The sequence below is a fragment of the Zootoca vivipara genome, chromosome 8, assembly GCF_963506605.1.
Source record: "Zootoca vivipara chromosome 8, rZooViv1.1, whole genome shotgun sequence".
Classification (NCBI taxonomy): Eukaryota; Metazoa; Chordata; class Lepidosauria; order Squamata; family Lacertidae; genus Zootoca; species Zootoca vivipara.
Window position 1 is genome coordinate 52602040 of NC_083283.1, and position 23880 is coordinate 52625919.

General features: G+C 42.2%; 1 protein-coding gene across 2 annotated transcripts in view; it reads right to left on the reverse strand.

The window, feature by feature from the left end:
* RTTN (rotatin) overlaps positions 1-23880 on the reverse strand; it is a 116748-nt gene that overhangs the window by 82669 nt on the left and 10199 nt on the right. The window contains exons 2-12 of one of the 2 annotated variants that reach the window (XM_060277923.1): positions 12567-22862; positions 10096-10283; positions 9044-9239; positions 8654-8740; positions 7179-7269; positions 6669-6783; positions 6399-6549; positions 4562-4727; positions 3144-3319; positions 1897-2012; positions 860-1030 (exon numbers count right to left, since the gene is read on the reverse strand). In XM_060277923.1, coding sequence (XP_060133906.1) covers positions 860-1030; positions 1897-2012; positions 3144-3319; positions 4562-4727; positions 6399-6549; positions 6669-6783; positions 7179-7269; positions 8654-8740; positions 9044-9239; positions 10096-10283; positions 12567-12639 — 1530 coding nt within the window. In that variant the 5' untranslated portion in view covers positions 12640-22862. The remainder of the gene's footprint in view (positions 1-859; positions 1031-1896; positions 2013-3143; positions 3320-4561; positions 4728-6398; positions 6550-6668; positions 6784-7178; positions 7270-8653; positions 8741-9043; positions 9240-10095; positions 10284-12566; positions 22863-23880) is intronic. The other variant, XM_035124661.2, reaches the window with a different exon arrangement.

Sequence of the window (23880 nt, forward strand, 5' to 3'; positions counted from 1 at the left end):
TCAGCCCTAAAGCACATCTGGATTAACTGGGATGTAGGCTAAGCTACGTTATTTTCTTTAACCACCAGATGGCAGACAGCACACCTAATCCACATTTTAAGATTTACTGTTCCTTTATAATGCTCCAACACCAAATACTTTAAGACACAGCGGGGTGCTAATGTTTTATCCCAGCTTCATGCATTCATAATCTGCATGAACAGCACAGTCCTTTGATAGTTAACCAATGTAATAAGGATTCCCCCCCCAAAAAAAAAACTGAACTCTTCAGTCACCTCCCTGTACTGAATAAAATCACCAAGCACCTGCTGATCCCATGTCAAAAAGACCCACATATAAAACAATAGTATAAGCTAATTTTTTGCATAAATGCTTTTAGGAACTAGGGAGAACATATTATTTGGTTATCGCTAATGAAATTTTACCTATTGATATGATCAAACTTAAACCACCTGCTTCCAGGAATGCATTTTAACCTTTTAAAATTAATCTTGTCTACAAGGAAATATTTATGGAGCACATTTTCCACTTTTTTCAGATGCAGGCAAACACACTCGCACATACAAATTATCAGATGTCTGGTACTGACTGTAGCAGACTGGACACTTGTCATTAGGGAATAAAGCAAGAATTAAAGTTCAAATTAGGTGCTTTCATTTTTTGCCCCAAGTGAAGTTATAGTGCACATCACTCAAAAGAATAACTATACCACATTCCCCACTGATTTTCTTAATATGTATTGTGTATTTGTAATAGATCTTTATTTAATCTGAAGGACCATATAAACCTTGAAAAGTACTTTCTACCCAATTAAGCTATTTTTTTTTAAAGTAGTCTTTCATGTAGTGAAGAGTCTCACCTTCTCCACAGGGATAAGTGATTGCAGTAGTCGAATGGTGAAAAGTGAAACACTAACATATGCCATTCTGTGGTGGATGATCACAAGCTCAGGCTGCTCTGAATTCGCATTATTTTTGTGGTAGGACATGGTTTCACCCAGGGTATCTAGGACTCCAAGCAGTTTTTCCTTCTGCAAATTAAAAGGAAGTTCATCAAGGTCAATATTTATGAACAGTATAGGACAGGGATGTACTCAGTCATTACAGGAGATACTCTTACAACAAGATAAATGGCATCCAGTGAATTTCACACATGTGCTCTCATCCTTTTAAAGACTTTTTCAGCCTGTCCTCATGCTGTAAGATGGTTCCCTATAGCTCATTAGAAATACAGTATAAAGTTATTTTAGTCTCCTCAACTGTTACAATTTATTGGAGAAGTCTGTTGCACATAGGGATGTGGTTCCTCATTGGGGGGGATGGGAGGAATCCTGTGTCTCCTCTCCCCCAAGGACTTCTCCTCCCCCCCAAAAAAAAAATCTGTTTCTGCTGCCTTCAGTTTTCCACAAAATTTCCATTTTTTTCTTGCATGGTTTCAAAATGTTCTGAAATTTTGTGTCTCTGCTGTCTCCATATAACTTTTTCTGGAAAAGTAAGACCTGCTACAGCAGGGCTCCCTCAAGGGTGGGGTGGCACCCCCACTGTGAAAAATCCTTCTTTCCATAAAAGTCCAGCAAGCCCCTATGTTATCTGCTTCTCAAAAACAAGTTTATATGTTTGATTCAAGCAGAGCATTCTTACACAAATTATTTGATGAATTTCTGCTTTAATAATGTTCAGCTATTTTGGACTTCTAGGGATTTGTCAAATTATTATGTTACTAGCCAAAATGGGAGGGGGGCGGTTATAACTTCTTAAAAATATATGTATACACGGCCCATTTTAAATTCTTGGCATGAAATGGACTAGAAACAGATATAAAGGAAATGCAGGTTTCTAAGCCATTTCTACAAAGGGAGACTCACAAATCCAAGACACAGACGTCTGAGATACTCACAAGTTCCAGCCCAAAGAGACTGTTGTCTTCCCAAACATCTTCAGACACAGCATCAGAAATAAGCAGCAGGTCCTCAGCAAGACACTCCAGAACGTGCATGGTCACTTTCTTACTACCTGAGAATTTACACAGGTAAAGGTAAGGTATCAGAGAAGGATATTAGAGTAAGGAATTTCTATTAATTAATTTGGTTATCTAGATCCACTACAATCTGGGTTAACACTTGGTTTCAGAACTGAATTAGCCATGAAAACCCTGATGGATAGCCTATATAACGCAAGAGACAGGAGAGTGTGACCCTGTTACTTCTGCTTGCTCTCTCCACAGCTTTTGATACTATTGACCGTGGTGTCCTCCTGGAACAACTCAGTGGGATGGGTATCAGAAGCACCATATTATCTTCTGAGCTTTAAGGCTATGTCCAGCACTGGACTGAGACAGTAGCACTCCTCAGCCTTCTGCACTTGCAGTCCATGCAATATCATTGTTAAAACACCTGCACTTGGTTTCCCATCTACTGAGCCAGGTTCAAGGTACTTGTATTAATTTACAAAGCCCTAAACAACTGAGGTCTAAGGTACCTTAGGCACCACCTAAACCCTTATATCCCAGCTTGATCATTGTGACCATCTGCCAGATGTTGGTTGTTGGTTGTCCCCAAAGTTAGGAAAGGTCATTTGACACCAGCCCAAAATTTAGTGTCATTGACCTAGTCTTATGGAATACTCTGCCAATAGAGATACAGCAGGCACCTCCTGTTTCAACCTTTTGTTCCCTGCTGAAAACTTTTCCTGCTACTTGCTTAGCAAACTCACTTAGTGACCTTGGTGAAGTCACTCGCTCTTGTCTGGCATTTATTTGGTTATAGTGGAAAGATCACTCAACTAGATGGAGATAAGCGAGTTGCTCAAAGCTATAAAATGAGTGTAAAGCAGAGGTGAGGTCGGAAGCAAACACAGAAATTGATTTCAAAAGAAGTTTGCTTTCATGATGGCTGCTGGACACATTAATAAAATCTAAGTTGCTCGGATTCCTAGCAAGAGCCCACAGAATGCACAGAGATTCACAGCAGGTAAATACGTTCAAAAGCCTTTTGCTGAGTATCCTCGTTTCATGCATACCAATTATTTTGAGTTTCATTAGCGTGCATATATATATATATCTTAACATTTTGAATGAATAGAAGCTTCAGCTATAGAACTCCTGGCCTATTATAATCCCAGAATTCCTTTTTTTAAAAGAATTACCTGTTCTTAGAAGAGGCACAGCATATTCCAAAATGGCTACACAGAACTGAGGAAGGCTAAGCTGTTGGAACTGTAACTCTAAAGTATCCTCATTCTCCAGTTCCGGCAGGTCAATATGGCCCATATCCAAAGGTGAGTGAACTCTGGAATTCACATTAGCATGAGAACTGCTTCCACTGCAAAAAGCAAACAAACAACCTTATTGATACACGATACATCCTATCCTACGATTTGCAAGTAGCAAAAAGCAAGCTGCATAGGAAATGTTGCATGGAAAATGCTGTAACTGGAGGACCACTTTTGGATGTCTGGTGGCACCTTCTTCTACCTTCTCAATCCGCATCCCAACCCCAACATACCAGTAGCACAGTCTTCTCAATGCACCACGGTGATGCACAACATAGGCAGCGTGTTCCTTTTACTCAGCTTCTCCTACTTTTGGTGAAAAACCTTGCCCACGTTGCTTCTATAATCACTGCATAACTTGGGTGGAAATTACCAGAAAACTAGGCCAAGCTATCACAATACTGCAGCCTTCAGTTAGAAGAGGGTGAATACAAGAAGCCGAAGGTACAATCACGAGGCTATTTTTAATAGTAAGCTAGCAAGATGGCGCTGCATCTCTTTGCTGGTTTACAGAGCCTGATGTGTATTACTTTTTTGGAACAGGAGTACAGTGAACATTTATTCTTCATATTTAAAAAGGAACACCGCAATTCCAAATACTACCATTTTGCATACTGTCTGCCAAGATAATTTGGGACATTCAGAGTTGCATTGCTTCTTGACTAAGTCTCTGAAAAGAGACACGTTTTCTTCTACCTGCTAATTAGCTATGCAGTTATTTTCATTCTTGATGAAGACCTGCTTCACACAGGAGCACTGAGCAGCCTCCAGGTGACTTAGCAACTATCAGTTCCAAGACTCCAGCCACTTTGGGAAGCCCATGCCAGTTGGCAGGCATTCATTCATTCATTCATTCATTCATTCATTCATTCATTCACAATAGCAGTAAACAAAAAGAAATGCACTGAATTATGTGGTTCATTCAGCATGCATGACCCTCAACCTATTATTGTGTTAACCCTGCATGTATGGGGATCTTGAACATGTGGTTTTCTCCATCAGTTCTAAGAAGACGGCTCTATATCTGCGCCCCTTTGCCTATGCACTGCTGTCACATACAGGAAGTAATGGCCATTGCTTACACTGCAGTCCGACATTTGTAAAGATTTCTAGACTGGAATAGTAGATTTCAAAGTTTCGAGCATGGTTCTATAATGCATGATGCTAGTAACACACATTTAAAGTACAGAAGCTCCAATCTTTAATTTGAAACAAACAAACAAACAAACAGAGGCTACCAACTGAAAAAGGTGACAAGTATATGGTATACAACAATAATGTTACTGGCCAACCTTGAAGATACTGCATCCCAATCTTGACCATCACCTCTGGGACGCTGAACTGTACGTCCTATCACGGAAGGTCGAGGACTACTACTTCCAGGGGACGCATTCTGAGAATGAAGGGATCTTCTAGCTTCTTGGCCGTAAGACACTGAGGAATTCTGGGAAACGGTACCTTATATGACATTAATGACAATTAGGCTTTTGTGTGCAGCAAGCACATAACAAATAAGATGGACAGCAATTCAAGAAATTTACAATGTTTTCTATCCAGTAGAATACAATTGAATATAAGCCAGGATTTAGGTCAACATTCAGAATGCACTTCAGACAAACATTGGAAAGACTGCTATTTTTGCTACTAAAAAATTATCTAGAATAATTCTTATTTAAAGCAATGGAAATGTTTTTTTAAAAACTTTTAAAAAGACTTGCTTTAAAGAATTATGCAGTGAACTTTGATCAAATATTTGTCTTCAGATGTATTCCTTCTGTATTCAAGCTCATGTGGTGAACCTAAAAACTGGTAAGGCAGAGACAGGCAGCACAATCATGTGATGGCTTGAGCTGTGGATCTGCCAATTTACACATCAACAGCTATTTTAACATCCTATGTGAGGCAAGCAGAATTGAATTAATTATTTTTGCACTATTTGCCTCAACAACTCTCTATACTCTGCTGCATCTTTGTGCCACTGCAATTGTGTGCCAGCACTAGTTGGATACACTATCTCTTGGGAGTCTGAATCTCTTACCAACTTCCTGTCGGTAAATACTTTGATTCCCAGGAAAAAAACACTGTTGTTTCAAACAAAACTCAGGTAAATATGAAAAATATCTAAGGAAGAACAGGCTTCTTAGCTGCAGGAAGCAGAAATAATACCAGGGAGGGGTTATTGTTTTGTTTGTTATTATGTTTTGCATTTTTTGTTTGTTATTATGTTTTGTATTTTTATACTGTAACCACCCTGTGATCCTCAGATGAAAGGAGGAATATAAATTTAATAAATAATAATAAAATAAGCAAGGCAAGTCTAAATCGTGACCACCTGTGCTTTCTCTTCCTTCATGTTCACCCTGCCTGGTATTAGCAATGTGGACTGAATAGCCATCTCCAGCAAACAGATAAATGAAGCATGTTATATATTGGTGTAGTTGGATACCAGTAAGCATTCAGCTATACATATTGTTTGGGACAGTGTAAGATAATCACGGAATCATCCGATATCTCAACTTGTTTATTGCCATGTTTTCTCACCACCACATTTGATTTATTGTTATGATGATATAATTCTTGCTAATTCAGAAATGTATTGCACAATGTATCTCAATACTTGGAAGATAAAAACATGAAAACAAAAACACACACACACAAAAGAAGTGTGCAACATTGTGGCAGAAGAAACCTGAGTGGCATCTAATGGTAACTTAACTGCTTTATGAGTTGTGAAGTGCTTGTCCGTAAAACTGCTATGATACATTTGGAGGAAGTATGGGGTTAAAAATGCAAACAAACAAACAAGAATGCAATTAGATAAATAATTTACAGTTATAGCAAAAATTGTATAACGGGTAGAGGGGGGAGAGAAACAAAGTATTTGGCCAATGTCTAATCAAGAGTCAATTTATCCTGATTTAGCTATATCTTTTTGTTGCCTATCCTTTTCTGACGAAGTGGGGATTTTTAGTCCAGTATGAATCTGTGCTGAACTGTGCTGAAGTTGGCATTCCTTTAATATGTGTTTTTATTGTTGATTTGTTTATTATTCAATTGTTTCAGGAAGCTTTATGGGAAGCAATTCATCAATGAAATGAAAGAGAGAGAGTGGGGGAGAGAGATACAAACCAGTTTCACTCGAGACAAAACTTGGATCTCTATGGAAGTTCAGTCTGTTTCTTAAGAAGGTACATAATTGCTGCAGACATAAGACAGCTTGTAAGGCTAAACGGTGTTGTCCATCTCTTCCGAAAGCCAGTGTTGTTAGCGACAGAAGACTCTGAGGTAAACAAAAGTGATCCAATATTAGAACTTGGGCCTAAACATATATGCAAGCAAGGCAAACCAAAAATTGCTAACACTTCTAAAAGAAATATTTTAGTTAAAAGCATTTCTAACCTGAACAATCTTTGGTCTCTGAAGAAATATCTCAGCAGGAAAGTCTTGCATGATGACATCTTGTAGAAGCTCACAGGTATTCCAAATTAAACTGTGATTTTTGCTTCTCAGTGAGCTGTAAAGTACATTTGAACTTTTACTGGGAACTTGCTTTACAAAGCTATAGTAATCAACTCTTTATACTCCATCAGTGGCATAATTTTATACCTGATTTGATTATATTCCACCCTATCACCAAGGCTCTAGGAAACATATTTTTTAAAACAACACACACACGCTGGGTGGGCAACAGGAGGCAAAGAGGTAGCGCTTTCACTAATAACGCCATGCACGGCTCCAGAACCAAAGAAAACTGCCACAATTCTTATAGATCTTGCACTTTAAAGAAGCAACGTAGCAACTTTTAAATAAATAAACCTCTATTGTCACTACACTACCTGTGTGCAGTGAAATTAAATGATTTTATTCCCTGTCATAGAACACAACAAAGCTACAATTAATTTCACATACCTTTCACTTGATGAAAGAACATGCCTATCTGTTGTGGTCAGGGATAACCATGGAAATGTAGAAAATTTCAAGGATTTCACTCCGTGTTTCACTGAGGATGGAAGAAAGGCTATTTTTACTGTGTGCCATATACTGAAACACAGAGCAAACAGATACCATTCAGTGTTTCCATTGTAGAAACTGATAAGCACTCCCTATAGCGGATGACTCTTATCCTGTTTCCCCATCCCAATACCTGTATACCTTTTTCATTGTGTGAAACCTACAATGCCCAACACTAATTTTCAAAGGCTTAAATGGTAAGAAATATATCTCAACGCCATCCTTGAAGCTAGAGTTTTGTTTGCTTTGCTTTGCCCTGGAGCCATTTTCTAAATGTCAACTAGAGGGGGGGAAGCTAGGGATGAAATCTAAAAGTTAGGTGGATTGCGCTATCTACTCAAAAGCCCCAGATTATTAACAGAAACCTACCAAAAAAGACAAACTGGTACATTTTCGATGAAACAATTTTGAACCAAGGTTATATTTTTTTAAAAAAGAATACTGTAGCTAATGGTTCCACCTGGCAATTAGGGCTGGTATCTAAGCACTTCCTTTTGATCGCATAAAATCCCAAAACTGGTATAAAACTTACTTCTAAGTTGTTAATAAATTCAAATCAATAGTTGAAGTTCCACTCCTCCTGGATTAAAGGTTTTAATCATAGCCAGACTGACAATTTGCCAAGGAAACAGGTTCCTTCCTTTTATCAATTGTCACCTGGCAACAGCTATGCTATTAGTATGGACATGAGAAGTCCTTGCACCCAAATTTCCTTATTTTCTCCTGACTTCCAATCTACTTTTCTTGCTAAGGTTGTCAGACTCAATAGAGGACAGGACTTCTGTGCCTTTAATTGCCCTGCTCTCTTTTGAGTCTGGAAACCTTAAAGAGAAACCAGCAGACCCTTTGTTTAATTTCCAAGCAAAGGGTCTGCTGGTTTCTCTTTAAGGTTTCCACACTCAAAAGAGAGCAGGGCAATTAAAGGCACAGAAGTCCTGTCCTCTATTGAGTCTGGCAACCCTATTTCTTGTGTGTTTTCTCTTTAGATTGGAAGCCAAGGACAGAACTTTTTTTAAATGGCTCTATAAGGTGCTCTGGGAGCCTGCTGAAGAAAACATAAAGTCTTTAAAATAAATACGTCTTTTCCCCTTCCTTCACCCAACTGAAAACTTTGTTCCCCCATTTGCTCTGAATGTTCATGAACATTCCATGATGTATCAGTTCATCTAACTGGTGTCCAAGGCTTCCACTGCCATAACCGCAATGCAGGTGGGTTTATCTACTTAAAAAAACCAATAAAACAAAAATTAAAAGCATCTTTGTAAACAATGTTGGAACTTCATTCCTTCTCAGTGGTGCTCAACCACACTAGCAAGTCTAGAAAACTATCCAACATACCAGTATGTTTACTTTATTGTTATAAAGTTACCTACCAGCTAGCTGTTTTGGTGGTATTCCTATCTCTTGCAAATTATTTCCCCCTTGATCGAAGTATCCAGCATTAGCTTCTTCTGACAATACTTAGAAATATAAAACCATAGTAAGTAGCAGCATTAACTGTATTAAATAGCTTTTTTTTTAACTCTATGGATCATATAGTCATTTTTTCTTTTTTAAAAGTAGATCTGCTTCCTTCTAGTATTTTCATTTTTGAAGATTTACACTTTCAAATCGCCGATTCTCTCTCTGAAAATCACTGAAAGGATCAGCAGTCACAAACACAGATACCATTAACAAAGGTTTAGCATCTGGGCTAAATAACTTGATATTTTCAATACAAGGCCCACACTTTGCAAAATGCTGTGTATAACGGTGCAACTTACCTATATTAGTCACTGCTGGCAAGGGCGTTTGATAAGACACTTCCTGATAATCAGCAGAGATTTCTGAAGGCAACACAAATAGCCCATCCAAAATCCCATCAATCACAGCCTGCAGGTTTGGATCCACATTTGGACGAAGTTGGGTGAAAAACTCTACTGCCCCAATCCCAACCAATTGTTCCACAGCAGATGGGTGCTAAAATTAGAAAGATGATACGAAATTAAAAAACGAAATGGCAAATTCTCCCAGCTTTTATTTATATAAATGTGCCTTGCAAGAAAAAGCCCGTCTGAGACAGCATACAAAAGATAATTAGTTTCATATGCTTCTAATTCCTGGACCCAGCACGGATTCAAAATTCTGGAATGGCCAGGCTAACTTGCTGGTGAGGTAATGGCCTAGGTATGGGTTGTTAAGCTAACAAAGCAAATGGTTCCATGTTAGAGAGCAAATGGGTGGGCACTACACCCTCAAATCCCTGGTAGGTAGAAAGACAAAGGCCAGAGTTGAGAGTTGAGTTGTGTATGTGAGCTAGAAGGCAGAAGCAAGGGTATAGGCTGGGCAGCTGGAAGACAGAGCCATGCCTGATTTCTGTTGGAATCCAAGGCTATAGCTATGGGAGAAACAAGAACCTCTTGGAGTGTTAGTGCAGTTGTATATATGTGCAAATAAATCATATATCATAAAGACACCACAGTTGCCACTGTTCCTCATTCCAAAGGAAACACGAACCCTGGCTAAGGGCCTCAAACCCCTGGAATCTTGCACCGCTCAGAGATTTGGGTGGTGTGCAACAATCATTTAGCTTCATATGCATAGCAGAGGATCTCAGAAGGAGCTGTATTTAGAAGATAACCATGTACTGAGCATCTCATTCAAGTCACCTTTCCAAAGAAATACATCATGGCATATCATTTTGGTTTCCAATGTTCTTTTAATGCCAAAGTAGCTTTACATTAAGTGGGATAACATGCAAGTACTTTTCAGCATGGATATGGACGATAGATGGTTTGCCGTTTTCAGGAACAGGTAACAACACAGATAACTGTACCTTCACCAGGTTGCTCACTAAATTCAGAACCTCTTCTTTCATTGGTACTACAGGAAAGTTGAACCACTCCAGAAGACTGAGAAACAGGAATTTTTCTTGAACCAAGTCATCATATGTAACCAGGTTGTGATCCAATTTACACAAAATATTTCTAAGAGCACGTTCTCTAATTTCAGCCAGCTGATGACCTGTTCAAAAAAATGAAATGAAAATGGAAGAAGTTTCAGAAGTTCAGCTGATACTTTAAATCAGATGCATTGGTTATCCCCAGTAAGTTCAGCACAGAAGCCAGCTTCCCAAGTCTTTACTCCCAAAACGTGTTAAGAAGGTAGGGGACTCTGCTCTCCTTCATGGGAAGTTTTAGATGGCCATTTGTCAGGGATTCTTTAGTTGTGGTTCCTGCAGTGCATGGGGCAAGACCCTTGGGATTACTTCCAACTCTACAATTCTAAGACTTTAAACCTTTAAACAAACAAATCAAGAGAGGCAAATACAATACATTTGGTAATGGTACTGCACAGAAACTTTCAGTTGATCCTCTACTCCGGACCACAAGACATACATATCTGTTCTTCATTTCCATACATCTGTCACTCACATACTGTTTCCCCCTTCCCAACCCCAACCCCCACAAACCGATTTTTATCTTTCTTCATGAGCAACAGCAGCTTGGTTTGACCTTAAAAGCTGCCACTCAGAAACTAATCTTTTAACAAAAATAAATAAAACCAATGGGTTTACATATGCCTAACTGCATCAAACTGGAATATAAGCATCATGGATCTGATTCAGAAAGCTTTTAGATGGTACAACTATAGGTGAAGACCAGCAGCACAGCGTCAGTTGTAGGCCACTGGGGTGGGCGCACTCTGGGCAGCAGGCATCAGCCCAGCCCTCTCTGCTGAAGTGACCCAACCCCCACCAAAGCAAAGCAGGGCCCGCTGAGCCGCCTGCACAGTCATGCAGAGAGGAGCCCAGCTGGCCAATGCAGCCCTTTGTGGGCACAGAGGAGCATCGGGCCACGCTGGGGGTGCCTAGTTTGCCCAGCCCTCCTGGCACCCCACACACTATGACCCTGGTGAAGACTATGATTATAAAGCTAAACACACTTCCTACAGTGCCCTATCTAACTCAGTGGTAATAATGCCACACGATTATGTAATGGTCTTTTACTCACTGTATCACTCTCTGCAAACTCCTGTACACAATTTGATTTTTTCTCAAGTCATTGCATGGGGGCGAGGCGAGAAGAGAAAGCAAGTGAGCACTCATTTAAATGAACAGCACAGGAAAATATGCTTATCAAATTTGCAGATGACACCAAACTGCCACGGAAGACAGAATCGGGAATCAAGAAGACCTTAACAGATTGGAGAACTTGGCCAAAACTTTAAAAAGGGTTTTCAATAGGGACAAATGTCAGGCTCTACACTTAGGCAGGAATAACCAGCTGCACAAATATAAAGATGAGGGACACCTGGCTTGCCAGCAGTACATGTAAAAAAAGGATCTAAGGGTCTTGGTAGACCACAAGCTTCACATGAGTTAGCAGTGTGATGCAGCAGCAAAAACAAAAACAAAAAAACCCTAATGCTATTACAGTATAAGCTACATCAGTAGAAATATAGTATCCCAATCAAGTAGTACCACTGTATTCTGCCTTGGACAGACCACACACATGGAGAACTGCAGTAGCATAGCAAGGCACTGCAAGGGGGCTCAACAACTTTGGCGAGGGTTTCCGAGGCCACTGGAGAACTGTGTCCAGTTGTGGGCACCACAATTTAAGGAGGATATTGAACAGCTGGAACGCGTGCAGAGGAAGGCAAGCAAGAGGATCGAAGGTCTGGAAACCAAGGCTTAGGAGGTGCGCTTGAAGGAGCTGGGTATGTTTAGGTTGGAAAAGAGGAGATATGATGATAGCTATCTTCAAGTATCTAAGAGGCTGTCACACGGAGAGTGGAGCAAGCTTGCTTTCTCCTGCTCCGGAGCTTAGGACCCGAAGCAACGGATTCAAGTTACCAGAAAGCGGAACAGATTCCCACAAGACCTTGTGGACTCTCCTTCCTTGGAGGTTTTCAAGCAGAGTTTGAATGACCACCTGCCAGGGATGCTTTAGTTGAGATTCCTGCATTTCAAGGACCCTAGGGATTCCTTCCAACTCTACAATTCTAATATTCGCTCCTTGGAGAGTGAATCCTGTGTGTGTGTGTGTGTGTGTGTGTGTGTGTGTGTGTGTGTGTGTGTGTGTGTGTGTGTGTGTGTATTCACTCTCTAAGGAGCGCGCGCAGGAAGGCAGATTCGGACTGAAGCCCTGCGCGCATTTAGCGCGGAAAACAGCAGCTGCGCTCTGGAAAAAGTTCCCCTCTGCCGCTCATTCCGGCGCCCCTGGAAGCAGCGGCTGCGGCTCCAGCGCGCTCGTCTCCGCTAGCCTGAAAGGGAGAGGGGCTTCGTAGGAATCCACCACTTACGGAGCTTCCGGACGAACGGCGACAAGGACAGCTCCGTCGGAGGAGACGACGAGGCAGCGGAGCGCGCTGCCATCGCCGCCACTGCCCCACATTCAACCACCGCGCCGCAAGCGAGCGCGAACTTGCGAGAGGTGGGGTTGGGGAACGGAGCGGCGCCGGGCCATCTCGCGAGAGCAAGCGAGAACGGTTGCCCGAAAGGAGCCCCTGGGAGCTGTAGTCCTTTCTCCGGCTCCCTTTCCCTCAACGGCGTGCGGGGGTGGCGGAAGTGGAGCTTTCTCTCGTCGGCCAGGTTTGCGCTCTCGCGAGCCTTGAGCCGAGGCTTCCGTTGCCCGGGGCCCGAGGCTTTGCCGTTGCCCGGGAAACAAGCCGCTCAGTTTGCTCGCCCGCCGCCGTTGCTTGAGCGGAGGATGTGCTCGAGTCCCGCCTCTTCTCCCGCGCTTAGCTCCGGAGGAAAGAGGAAGCTGCGCTTAGCTTCCAAAGGCTGCTGCTGCCTTCCCGTCCCCTGACAGCGGGACTCCATGGGTGTTTATTTGGACGTTTATCCCTCTCAACTCTATGATTCTGTCCTGTTTTACAGCCCAAAGCTTCAAGTTACAGACAAATATACAACCACAATCCGGTGACGTGGAAAAGCCACTTCTCGCAGGGAATGGAAAAGTTACAGGAAGCAGCAATTAATAGACAATATATTATTCACTGTTATTGTTTATTTATTTTCCATACCGTCCTCAATCCAAGGATAACAGTGCAGTTTACAATATAAAAAACCACACAAAAATATGTAACATAGTAACAAACAGAAACACTACCCCACCACACACAGAGAGAGAAAACACTGCAGATTGAAACATCTGGTTCTTGCTGGAAGCAGCTATTCCTATTTCTTAGGAAGGAGGTTACTGAACTGGAACAACATTGTGGTCTGCTATGATATCACGTGGCCAGAAACAAGTTAGTAAATGCTAAGACTGTTTTAATGATCTTCTGTATGATTGTTACCCCAATGTCCAAGACTTCTGTGTGGTTTTGAATAATAAAAAAAGGTTTATTTGGTTATGTTAGAAGAAAGAGGAAGAACAAGTAGTAAGTCCCTTGCGTGGAGAAGATTGAGAAATGTTTTTGGGTGACAGAGAGAAAGTGAAATTGCTCAACACCTACTTTGCCTTTGTCTTCACCCAAAAGGAAAGCAGTGCATTCCCTGATGATAACAGAATAAAATATGCAAGGAGGGAACTGCAGCTCAAGATAGGAAAGTGATGGTAAGGAATCACCTAGCTACCTTAAATGAATTTACATATATTTCCAGGGCCTGACTAGCTGCACTCAAGGGTACTAAAGGAGCTTGCAGGTGTAACATGAGAGCCTCTGTCTATAATATTTGAGAATACTTTGAGAACAAGTGAGGTCCCAGCAGATTGGAGCTGGGCAAATGTCCCAATCATCATAAGGGAGTGGGGGGGGGGAGAGAAAACCCAGGTAACTACTGATCGGTAAGCCTGATATCAATTCTAGGGTTCTTTATAGACCACAAGCTTAACATGAGTCAGCAATGTGATGCAGCAGCAATGAAAAAAGCAAATGCTATTCTAGGCTGCATCAACAAAAGCAGGGAAGTAATAGACCCTCTCTATTCTGCCTTGGTCAGACCACTTGTCCAGTTCAGGACACCAAAATTTGAGGAGGATACTGACAAGCTGGAATATGTGCAGAGGGGGGCTACTAAGACGATAAAGGGTGTAGAAACCAAGCCAAATGGTTTAAGGAGCTGGGTATGCTTAGCCTAGAAAAGAGAAGACAGAGGAGATATGATAGCCACATCTAAAATGCTGTCACATAGAGGATGGAGCAAGCTTGTTTTCTCCTCCTCTGGAGGCTAGGACCCAAACAAATGGATACAAGTTACAAGAAAGGAGATTCCAGTTGAACACCAGGAAGAACTTTCTGACAGTAAGAGCTGTTTGACAGTGGAACACCCTGACAGGTGGTGGACTCTCCTGGGAGGTTTTTAAGGAAAGGTTGGATGGCCATCTTGCCTGGATGCTTTAGCTGAGATTCCTGCAGGATCCCTTCCAACTTTACAATTTTATGATTCGAAGATTTATTTAAGTTTATTGTACTGGGTGACCTCAGATTCTGGGCCAGCTTTCTTCTAAACAGCACCCTCGGTATTTTCACAGAAGACGTGTAAATACGGTAGTTTTTACGCCTTATTTATTATACAGGATAAATAGTAGAAGAGAGGCATTTGTAATGACAGTGAGCATTCTGACTAATGTAGGTTTCAGCTTGCATTCCAGCCACTGTTAAAGTAGGCTTCTTTAGCCTTATTTACGAAAATGCCCTAATAGACTGAGAAAGTTGTTCAGAATATCAGGAGCAGACATTTCCTTTTAGAAGGAACTAAGAAGCACCATTAAATAAAGCAATAGAAAAGAATATCCAAACTATCCCATAACATTGTAATAAAGGTCAAATTGTTCCTCTCACTTCTTTCCCCTTGTTTCTGACTTTCTTCATTTTGATGAGCTTGTTGTGTGCTATGCTTTTTCAGAATGAGGCTGCAAGCCTACACCAACTTACCTTGGAGTTAGGACCCACTATACTTGGTGAGAATTATTAGAATAGACATGCCTAGAATTGTGGAATGAATAATAATAATAATAATAATTTATTATTTATACCCCGCCCATCTGGCCAGGTTCCCCCAGCCACTCTGTGCTTTTTTCGGGGGGGCGCAGGGGTACACATACCCCTAAACATTTTGTGAATCTACATTTGGCCTCATTGAGGGGCAGTATTTCAATATGAGTAGGAAAATGAGAGTACCTCTAAACATATTTTTTTGGGGGGGGGGGAAGCACTGTATGAATGTATTTGCAATCTTGAATAATCATCTCTCCCGTGAGTCCTTGTTTTCTATAAATAATATTTTTTTAAAAAAAATAATTTTTATTTCTTTTCTATAAATAATAGCCAGAATCCAAAGCAATGTTTATTTCTGTATGGTCAATATGGTTTTTGGTATGTTGATTGAATACTAGCTCCATTTATGCTGCATGGCCAACTACTTTTGAATATAAAGTGGATTTAAAAAGTGTGTATGGTGTGCAAAGGGTGTAAAAAATAAAAATATCTGGGCTGACCTGGTTTGCATGGAAGCAGTAAGTCGAACCACCACTTACCTCAAATGAACAAACATGCAGGTTCCTGGAGAGAAGACTCTGGCCATTTTGACCCTCCTCCAGTCTTGCTGCTGTGAGCTAAGCCATGGTTTGACTTAGTGTTCCCTCCTATTCCAGGCTTGTGGTTTACCTTGTTCCAGACAAGCCCCGAGCTGCAGCCAAGGTTTGTTCTGTGGCTCACCACCACTTGTGGTGTGCCTGGGGCAGATAAACCACAATCCCCATATTTAGACGTAATGCCGAGTCATATCATGGCTTAGCTCACAACAGTGTGACAGCAGCAGTGTGTCTGGAGAAACAAAAGAGATGCAATCTGTCCAGGGGCCCACACATCTGCTCATTGGTGCTAAACCATGGGTTGGCTTAGCGTTATGAACTGGGCCACTGTCTGGATTGTGGACAGTTAAATACAAGTTTTAGAAAACACAGTTCAGTTTCTGGATAAAAGAATACAAATACAAAGGAATAGTAGTGATGTTATGATGAAATCAGTTCAGTGTTACTGTAATAGAAAGGTGTTCCCTGTTCCTGTGCCAACTAGGGTTTCAGTCTTTACTTTCAAAACTATTACAGTAGTTGACTATGGGAAAGGACACCACATCCATGCAAAGAGAGTGGGAATACAGTGCCCTAACATATTAATGTAGTGCAGATTTTAGGAAGGTAGGGGCTGAGTATTTGTTGACATGAAGTTACTGCCCTGTAGCGAAAACAGAAGCAGCAATGGACATTTGTACTAGAAGATAGAACAGAAACCATCACAGCCCCTTTGTACTTCTTTGTGAGTAATGGCTATTTTATTAGGAGCACTGTAATCACATGTTCTTAAAGCAATGCTCTGCTTGTCAGCTGCCAGTCAGATGATGATTCAACCAGACCCATGGTTGGAAGCCAGATCCAACACAGAATGCTGGAGCCTAAGACAGCACGAGTCCTGCAATTCCTTTCCCTAATTATCACAGAAGAGCTGGTTTTTATTGTTGTTTTATAATCTGCAAATTATAGTTGACTGCCAAAATCACTGCTATAAAAGACAAGGTAAGTCAAGATGCAGAGGCTTATGATGGTAATATAATAGTATCTGCCACTTTAACCATTTGTGGTCTGCAGTATGTGGCTTAGTTCATTATTGACATACTGTATGCTATACAGCCCTTGGCCTAGTTAAAAAGTGGCTTAAGACCCTGGATGCAGTCCTGCACACAGGCTGCATTAAATATTATCAACTTCAATGGGATTTAAACAGACTTCTTATCTTGCTTGCTCTTAATATTTTCTCGAGATTCCACCCTCCTCCCGTTTATCACTCAACTAAAAATCACTTTCTGAATTAATTGTCTAGAGTTTGTGGCAGCAGCTACCAGTTAGCTTCTAGACCAGGCATCCCCAAACTTTGGCCCTCCAGATATTTTGGACTACAATTCCCACCTTCCCCGACCACTGGTCCTGTTAGCTAGGGATCATGGGAGTTGTAGGCCAAAACATCTGGAGAGCCGCAGTTTGGGGATGCCTTTTCTAGACTTAATTAGATGTGCTGGATTGACTCTCAAAGCTGTTCATGACTGGGGATATGTGTATTTTAGGATATTAGGCTGACCGTTTGGATTACATTTGGGAATGGGGAAACTGGGTGCTACACATGGAGCAGCCCAAATTAACAAAACCCCACAGATGAAGAAACACACAAGCATCTGCCTCCTGCAATTATTCGTGAGGATTCCACATCCTGTGGAGTCTTATTGGCCTACAATGTGGAGTGCTGTGGGTGCAGCTCTTTGTTAAGTGTGGACAAACTCTTGCAATAAATAAATAAATTAGCATACAGTGAACCCACAGCTTGCAAGGGGGTTATGTCGCAGGGACATGGTCTTACTGTATTTGTGAACCTTCAAACAATGTGAGGACTTGTACCGTCAAAGCTTGGTTTCAGTGTCTTAACATGACATAGCATGATAAATAAATAGTGGGTTGTATACAACACTGCAGCGCCACGCACACTTTCATTGCTTGTGGAATGAAATTTATCCCTCCTCTCCTTTGCAGTGCCCCATGAACCCTCAACATCTGCTCCAGAGGGTGGAGGGACCCTCTGGGGCAGTTTTTTGGGGTGTGAGGGGAGAGAAGATGGGAAAGAAACATTGACATTGGGATTTGCTGCCCCAGTGAATCCCGCCATCTGAGGCAGTCGCCTCACCTTGCCTCAAGGGCGGACCGGCCCTGCAACCCACTGTTTCACTATGTAACAATCTTGGTAAATTGTTTAGTTTTGTTTACATGTTATAGTACTGGACTGCTGCGGACTCTCATTCCCATTGTTCATGCCAAAACAACAATCATCCCAGAGAACTGAAATAGCATCACTGCAAATCCATGGCATGACTAACAAAGAAGAGTAGTGAACGCTCACAAGTGGCATTGTTTGTTAATTTGTAATGTGGCACTCACATATAATGGAATCTGACCTCTAAGGGTAAGAGCAATTGCCCATATGCTATTCCCAGAACCAGAAACAAAAGATCTACACATAAACCGAGACTGCAGCTAAATGGCTGCTACAAAAAGAACAGCTTGTGCTTTATTTCTTTGTTTATTCGAAGAATCATTTTCCCCAAAACTCAATTACTGTGGACCAACAAAATTATCACATTTGCTTGCTCTCTACTGCAAAATACCCAACTTGCCCCTGCAGGCCAAAATAGGAAAGACTAGATTACGGTAGGTAGGTAGGTAGGTACTGTAGATGTGACATGAGACTCCCTGGTCATACAACATAAACTTGGGTAAAGGGTAAAGATAAACAACCTGTATGTCACCAATGCAGAACTGAAATCTATCCTGTTTGAAGTGTTTTTATTATGGCCTTAGCTTTGTTTGTGTGTGATCTGCACAAAGACACAGTTTATATGGGATGATCCTACTACATATGCAAGAGGCTACCATTATAGTATAATACTCTTACAAAAGCCTGGCACCTGTCCCTCTCTCTGGCAAGCTGTGGCAAGAGCGCTTGGGATCTCAGGGGCCCACACAGAGTCTGTGTCCCTTTTAAGAACAGAAAGACACGGCGGAGGCTGTCATGCTTTAAGAAATAGTGTTTATTTGCCTATTTACACATTCCATCTGCACGAAAGGGTCCAGATATTACAGCATGGTCTACAGCAGTGCAGGAAGACTTTCCTTCACCCTCGCCAAAATGGATCTACTCTTTTCTTCCTGTTTCTTCTTCCCAGAAGCCCCTTGCCCTCCCCCAGAACAGTTATTCAGGCAACCTTCCAAATCTCCAGTCTCTGGTCACACCTGGGACAAGGAGTTGTTGAGGACCCTCAATGGCTCTCTATTGTAATGCTAGCAAGCTCTGCCCTTCCCTCAGCCAGCCCAGGGAAGGCAGCCCAGGAATCCCATTGCAGCTTATATTCTCCCTTCATATCACAAAGAACCCAAAATCCTAGCATTTATTAATTTCTAGGGTTTACCTCAAATCTCTAACAATACCTTCCACTGCCAGATGTGTGTGAGAGAACAGCTTCCCTCATATGCTTGTACAGTACAGTAGCTCACTCTGTTGTTTGCCTTTGCTTGTCTGGGTCCAGTTTAAGGTGCTTGCGATGGTTTTTAAAGCTCTAAATGGCTTGCAACACAAATACCTAAAGGAGCACCTTTCCCCATGCCAGCATACTTGTTGCCTTAAGAACTTCTGAAGAGCTCCTGCTCCAAGTACTTCTTTGTTCAAGGTACACTATGTGTTCACAAGAGAGGGCCCCAACTCTGGAATGCCCTCCCCAAAGTGGCATGTCTGGTGCTGACATTGTGTGGCGAGGCCCTGGGCCCCACAGTCCCCTCAGACATAAACACACAGACACAAATATATTGGGTTAATTGGGGATAAATTAGGCCACAACTTTTAGGGACGTGGGTGGCGCTGTGGTCTAGGGCTTGCCGAACGGAAGGTCGGCAGTTGGAATCCCACGATGGGGTGAGCTCCTGTTGCTCGGTCCCAGCTCCTGCCAACCTAGCAGTTAGAAAGCACACCCAAAAGTGCAAGTAGATAAATAGGTACCTCTCCGGCGGGAAGGTAAACAGCATTTCCGTGCGCTGCTCTGGTTTTGCCAGAAGCCCCTTAGTCATGCTGGCCACATGACCCAGAAAAACTGTCTGCAGACAAATGCTAGCTCCCTCTGCCAGTAAAGCGAGATGAGCGCCACAACCCCAGAGTCATCCACAACTGGACTTAACTGTCAGAGGTCCTTTACGTTTACCTTAACCTGGGCCACATCTTTTTTGGTTACAGATGTGAGCGGTTTGACTTAGGCATTTGGGTGAAGCCAGACTATATCCTGACTCCTGCCCATCTGCAGGAAGTCTCTGAAGAGTCAACCACTGATAGGGGGGAGCCGTATGATATACATCAGGCACGTCCAACAGGTAGATCATGATCTACTGGTAGATCACTGGACGTCTGTGGTAGATCACTGGTAGCTCAACAACTTTCACCTGAACCCCCCAAAAGAGGGTAGATCACTGCCAGTTTTTAACTCTGTGAATAGATCGCAGCCTCTTGGGAGTTGGCCACCCCTGATATACATAAATTAAGAGCACCCCCAGGGTCACCGATGGGGTCGTGGCATGGCCTTAGCCAATGCCCAGGCTTTGGACAGGATCCACACACCTAGATCCCTTTAATGGGATACCCTTAACGAGGAAGGGCAGGCAGAGGCTACAACCTCCCCTCCCATAAACAAGGCTTACCCAGTGCCTAACCTTACAAAGTTGTGACGATTGCTACAAGGTAAGTGAAAGCCAAATGGCTGGTGCCAATTTGCCAAGTGGAAAAATTCCTACCTGGCCCCAACAACCAGGAGACCGACATTGGTCCATAGCAAAGTCAAGCAAAACATAAAAAGAGGGTGGGTAGGCTGGGGTATCCGACAAGAAATCAAATGGAGGTTGCCCCCCAGCCACGCCACAGTTTAAACAGCATCGGCCACACACCCCGGCTAACCCGATTTGTCAGCCGGGGGGCCTGACGCAGCTGGAAGTCCTAATGATGTGGGTGGTATCCCTCCGCCTACTGCTGGGTCACGGGGAGGTCCCGGATGCACTCCCACAATGTCACCCCCCAGGAAAGGGGAGTGGTCTTACCAGGTCATGGGCACCTAATGAAGACCTTCCTATTTCCTCAGACCCTTTAGAATTGAGATGATTTCTTGAATTAAGCTCTCTTCTGTTTTTAGGGTCTGTGTTTTTAGTTTCATTTCATTAAGGATTTTTGTTGGTTTCAAACTGTATTTATATGATGCGTGGATTAATTTTATAAACACTTTTGTACATGGCCATGCAAGCTCCTGGTCAAGAGTGGTTAAGAACCATTTTAAATAAATGAATTAATAAACAACCAGGAATGTAAAATGAACCACCTGATTCAACAGCCTTCACAATATGTCTCTGAACCCTTAGATATCCATTAAAGCCACTAGATAGATTTCAGTTAAGCATTGCATTTAATTATTCGAAGTAAATAGAGAAAATGCCAATGAATATGTCCTAAAGTAATGGTAAACTGATCTTGCAGTACTATAGCTGAACTAACACTTCCCTATGTATTTATGATCCATTCCACCCTTATACTGTAGATGGTTTTCAAAAGCCTTGCTCTTTTTTTTCTATTTCAAGCTAAAGTAATATTTCTTTGCAAGACCCCTTTAAGCTTTGAAAATCATTTTTTGTGTGCTGGCTTGCACATAAATAAATCATGCACACATCATAGGCAGTAGACGATGGTTCTCTTCAACCCTATTCTTCATTACTTCAATGCTACAGTACCTATCTTGAATAGCAAAACATGCTAATGCCCAACTGAAGATGCCTAGCTATTTCAATACAAGCCGGAAAATGGATGTTCAGTGAGTTATTGTCTAAACAGCTTCCTCTGAAGAGTTAAGTCTCACATTGCCAATTGCTCTCTGCATAATGAGCTTTACTGGAATAACTTTTCTTTCTTTGCATATTTCATGCTCACTAAAAAATCTCTTTGATCCAATTCTAATATGATCCTTCAGCTGCAGGGTTCTTTTTTGAGACAAGGTAATGGTCACATTAAAAACATATGGGTTAAATATTAGTGAGTTTAAGAAGAACATTATTCTTTGGAAAATAAACATGGAATTGGAATCTTAAAAATAATAATTGTATGTGAACTGTATGAAATTTTTTGGCCAGGAGAGAGACATATGAAGGACATCCTGAGTGGGATGGTTCTCAAAAGTTCAGGAGGCCTCCCTAATTCAAGGAAAAAATAATCTCCAAATGGAAGTATAACAAGAAAGAAAAAAATACGGTAGTTTGGCCAACAGCAATTCTCATGCTGAATTTCATATCCCTGGATTGAGGGACCATACCCATGGAATTATTAATTTGAGATTTTTTTCCTCATAATTCCTGATAAAACCCAGTAACACAAATGGGTAAGCATATTGTCATAGTTGAAAGTGTAAGACTCTAAGCATACTTCCTTGGAAATCACTCAGAATTTTGCAAGATTGGGGTATGCGGGGAGGGGAGAGGACAATTACAATTACAGTACAAACTAAACTTTCATTCCCAATTTAATAAGAAAATAGTGAAATGAACTCTAGGAGAATATTACAAAGCTGAACAGTCTCAAAAGTACCACAATCTTGGCTTCTGGCAAAGCTCTTTGCTTAAACCGAATATAGCTCTGGTTTCCCAGTATGGATGGCTGCTTTTACCTTACCATGGGCACATGTACCCTGCCATGCCAAGGAGAACAGGCATGTATCGCAAGTTAATAAACTTGTGCCTATGAGTCAATAGTTTCTCTGTGGTGTTCCTTTTCACACAGAAATGTTTTCCTTTAGTATAGAGTTACCAGACGTCCCAATTTCCCGGGGAGAGTCCCCGGATTTGCGAATAAGTCCCTGGACAAATTCCATCCCCAGAATGTCCCCAGATTTCATCTAATGTCCCTGGGAAACGCAGCAGCGGCAGTCTCAGCATCCCGGAGCAGTTGCCTCTGGCTAGCTTCAGGAGCTGCTCAGAAGTCCCCATATGATGGTGGTGCAGGTGCTATAAGATTCAGCTTCCGGGCTGCCTCCACCTTCCCCATGGGCGTAGGCAGGGGGGGCAGGAGGGGGCAGCTGCCCCCCCTAGAAGCAAAAAAATTAATGTATTTTACAGACCATAACCAGCACTTTTCCCCTCCAAAAACTGAAGTGGAAAGGGCTTTGCTTTAGCAAGAGCAGCTAAGTCTCCGCTTGCTGGGGGGGGGGGGACACAGCAGTAACAAAAACACATCAAATAAATAAAGCAAAGTGGCTACCAGTAGTTAAGCAGTTAAGACAATGGAGCATATATCCCCAGGCAAGATTCGATAGCTGACCATTTCACCCTATTGTTCTTAAGTGGGAGTTGTTAATGAGCATTCAGGAGCATTAAGAGTTCTATTGGCGATTTAATGAGGGTGCAGACTCAGAGGATTCAATTTGACTAAGGTGGCTCTGCAAGGCTAAAAAGAAGTGAATAAGGAAGGGGGGAGGCTGTAGCTTTGACAGACACAGTGATGTTTATAAAAAGCATTGGTGTTCCAGTCTGCCCCTCCTCCTGCATCTGTATACTGTAAATCAGGGGTGGCCACCTCCCAAGAGACTCTGATCTACTCAGAGTTTAAAACTGGGGGTGATCTACCCCCTTTTGGGGGGTTCAGGTCAAAGCTGTTGAGTTTTTTTTTAAAAGGAAGGGAAGCCCTGTTGCGATGCATATGGTATGGTAATATATCAATAGAATCGTAGAATTGTAGTCGGAAGGGACCACAAGGGTCATCTAGTCCAACTCGCTGCAATGCAGGATTTTTTCCCTAAGGTGGGGCTTGAACCATGGTTGAAATATTATGCTGATATGCAGCAACGCCTCGGAGCCGTCGTGGCTGCGGCCATGCCTTGCCCCGCCCTCGCCCGCCCTTCCATCCCCTCTCGCCTGCCTGACCCTCCTGTCCTCTTGCTGCAGAGTTCCAGCATCACAGCGTCATCCAGAGACACCCACAAATATGAGTTATCTCTCTCTCCATTTCTTCCTTCCTTCCCTCCCTCTTCCATCCTTAATAAAATACGGGGGGGCAG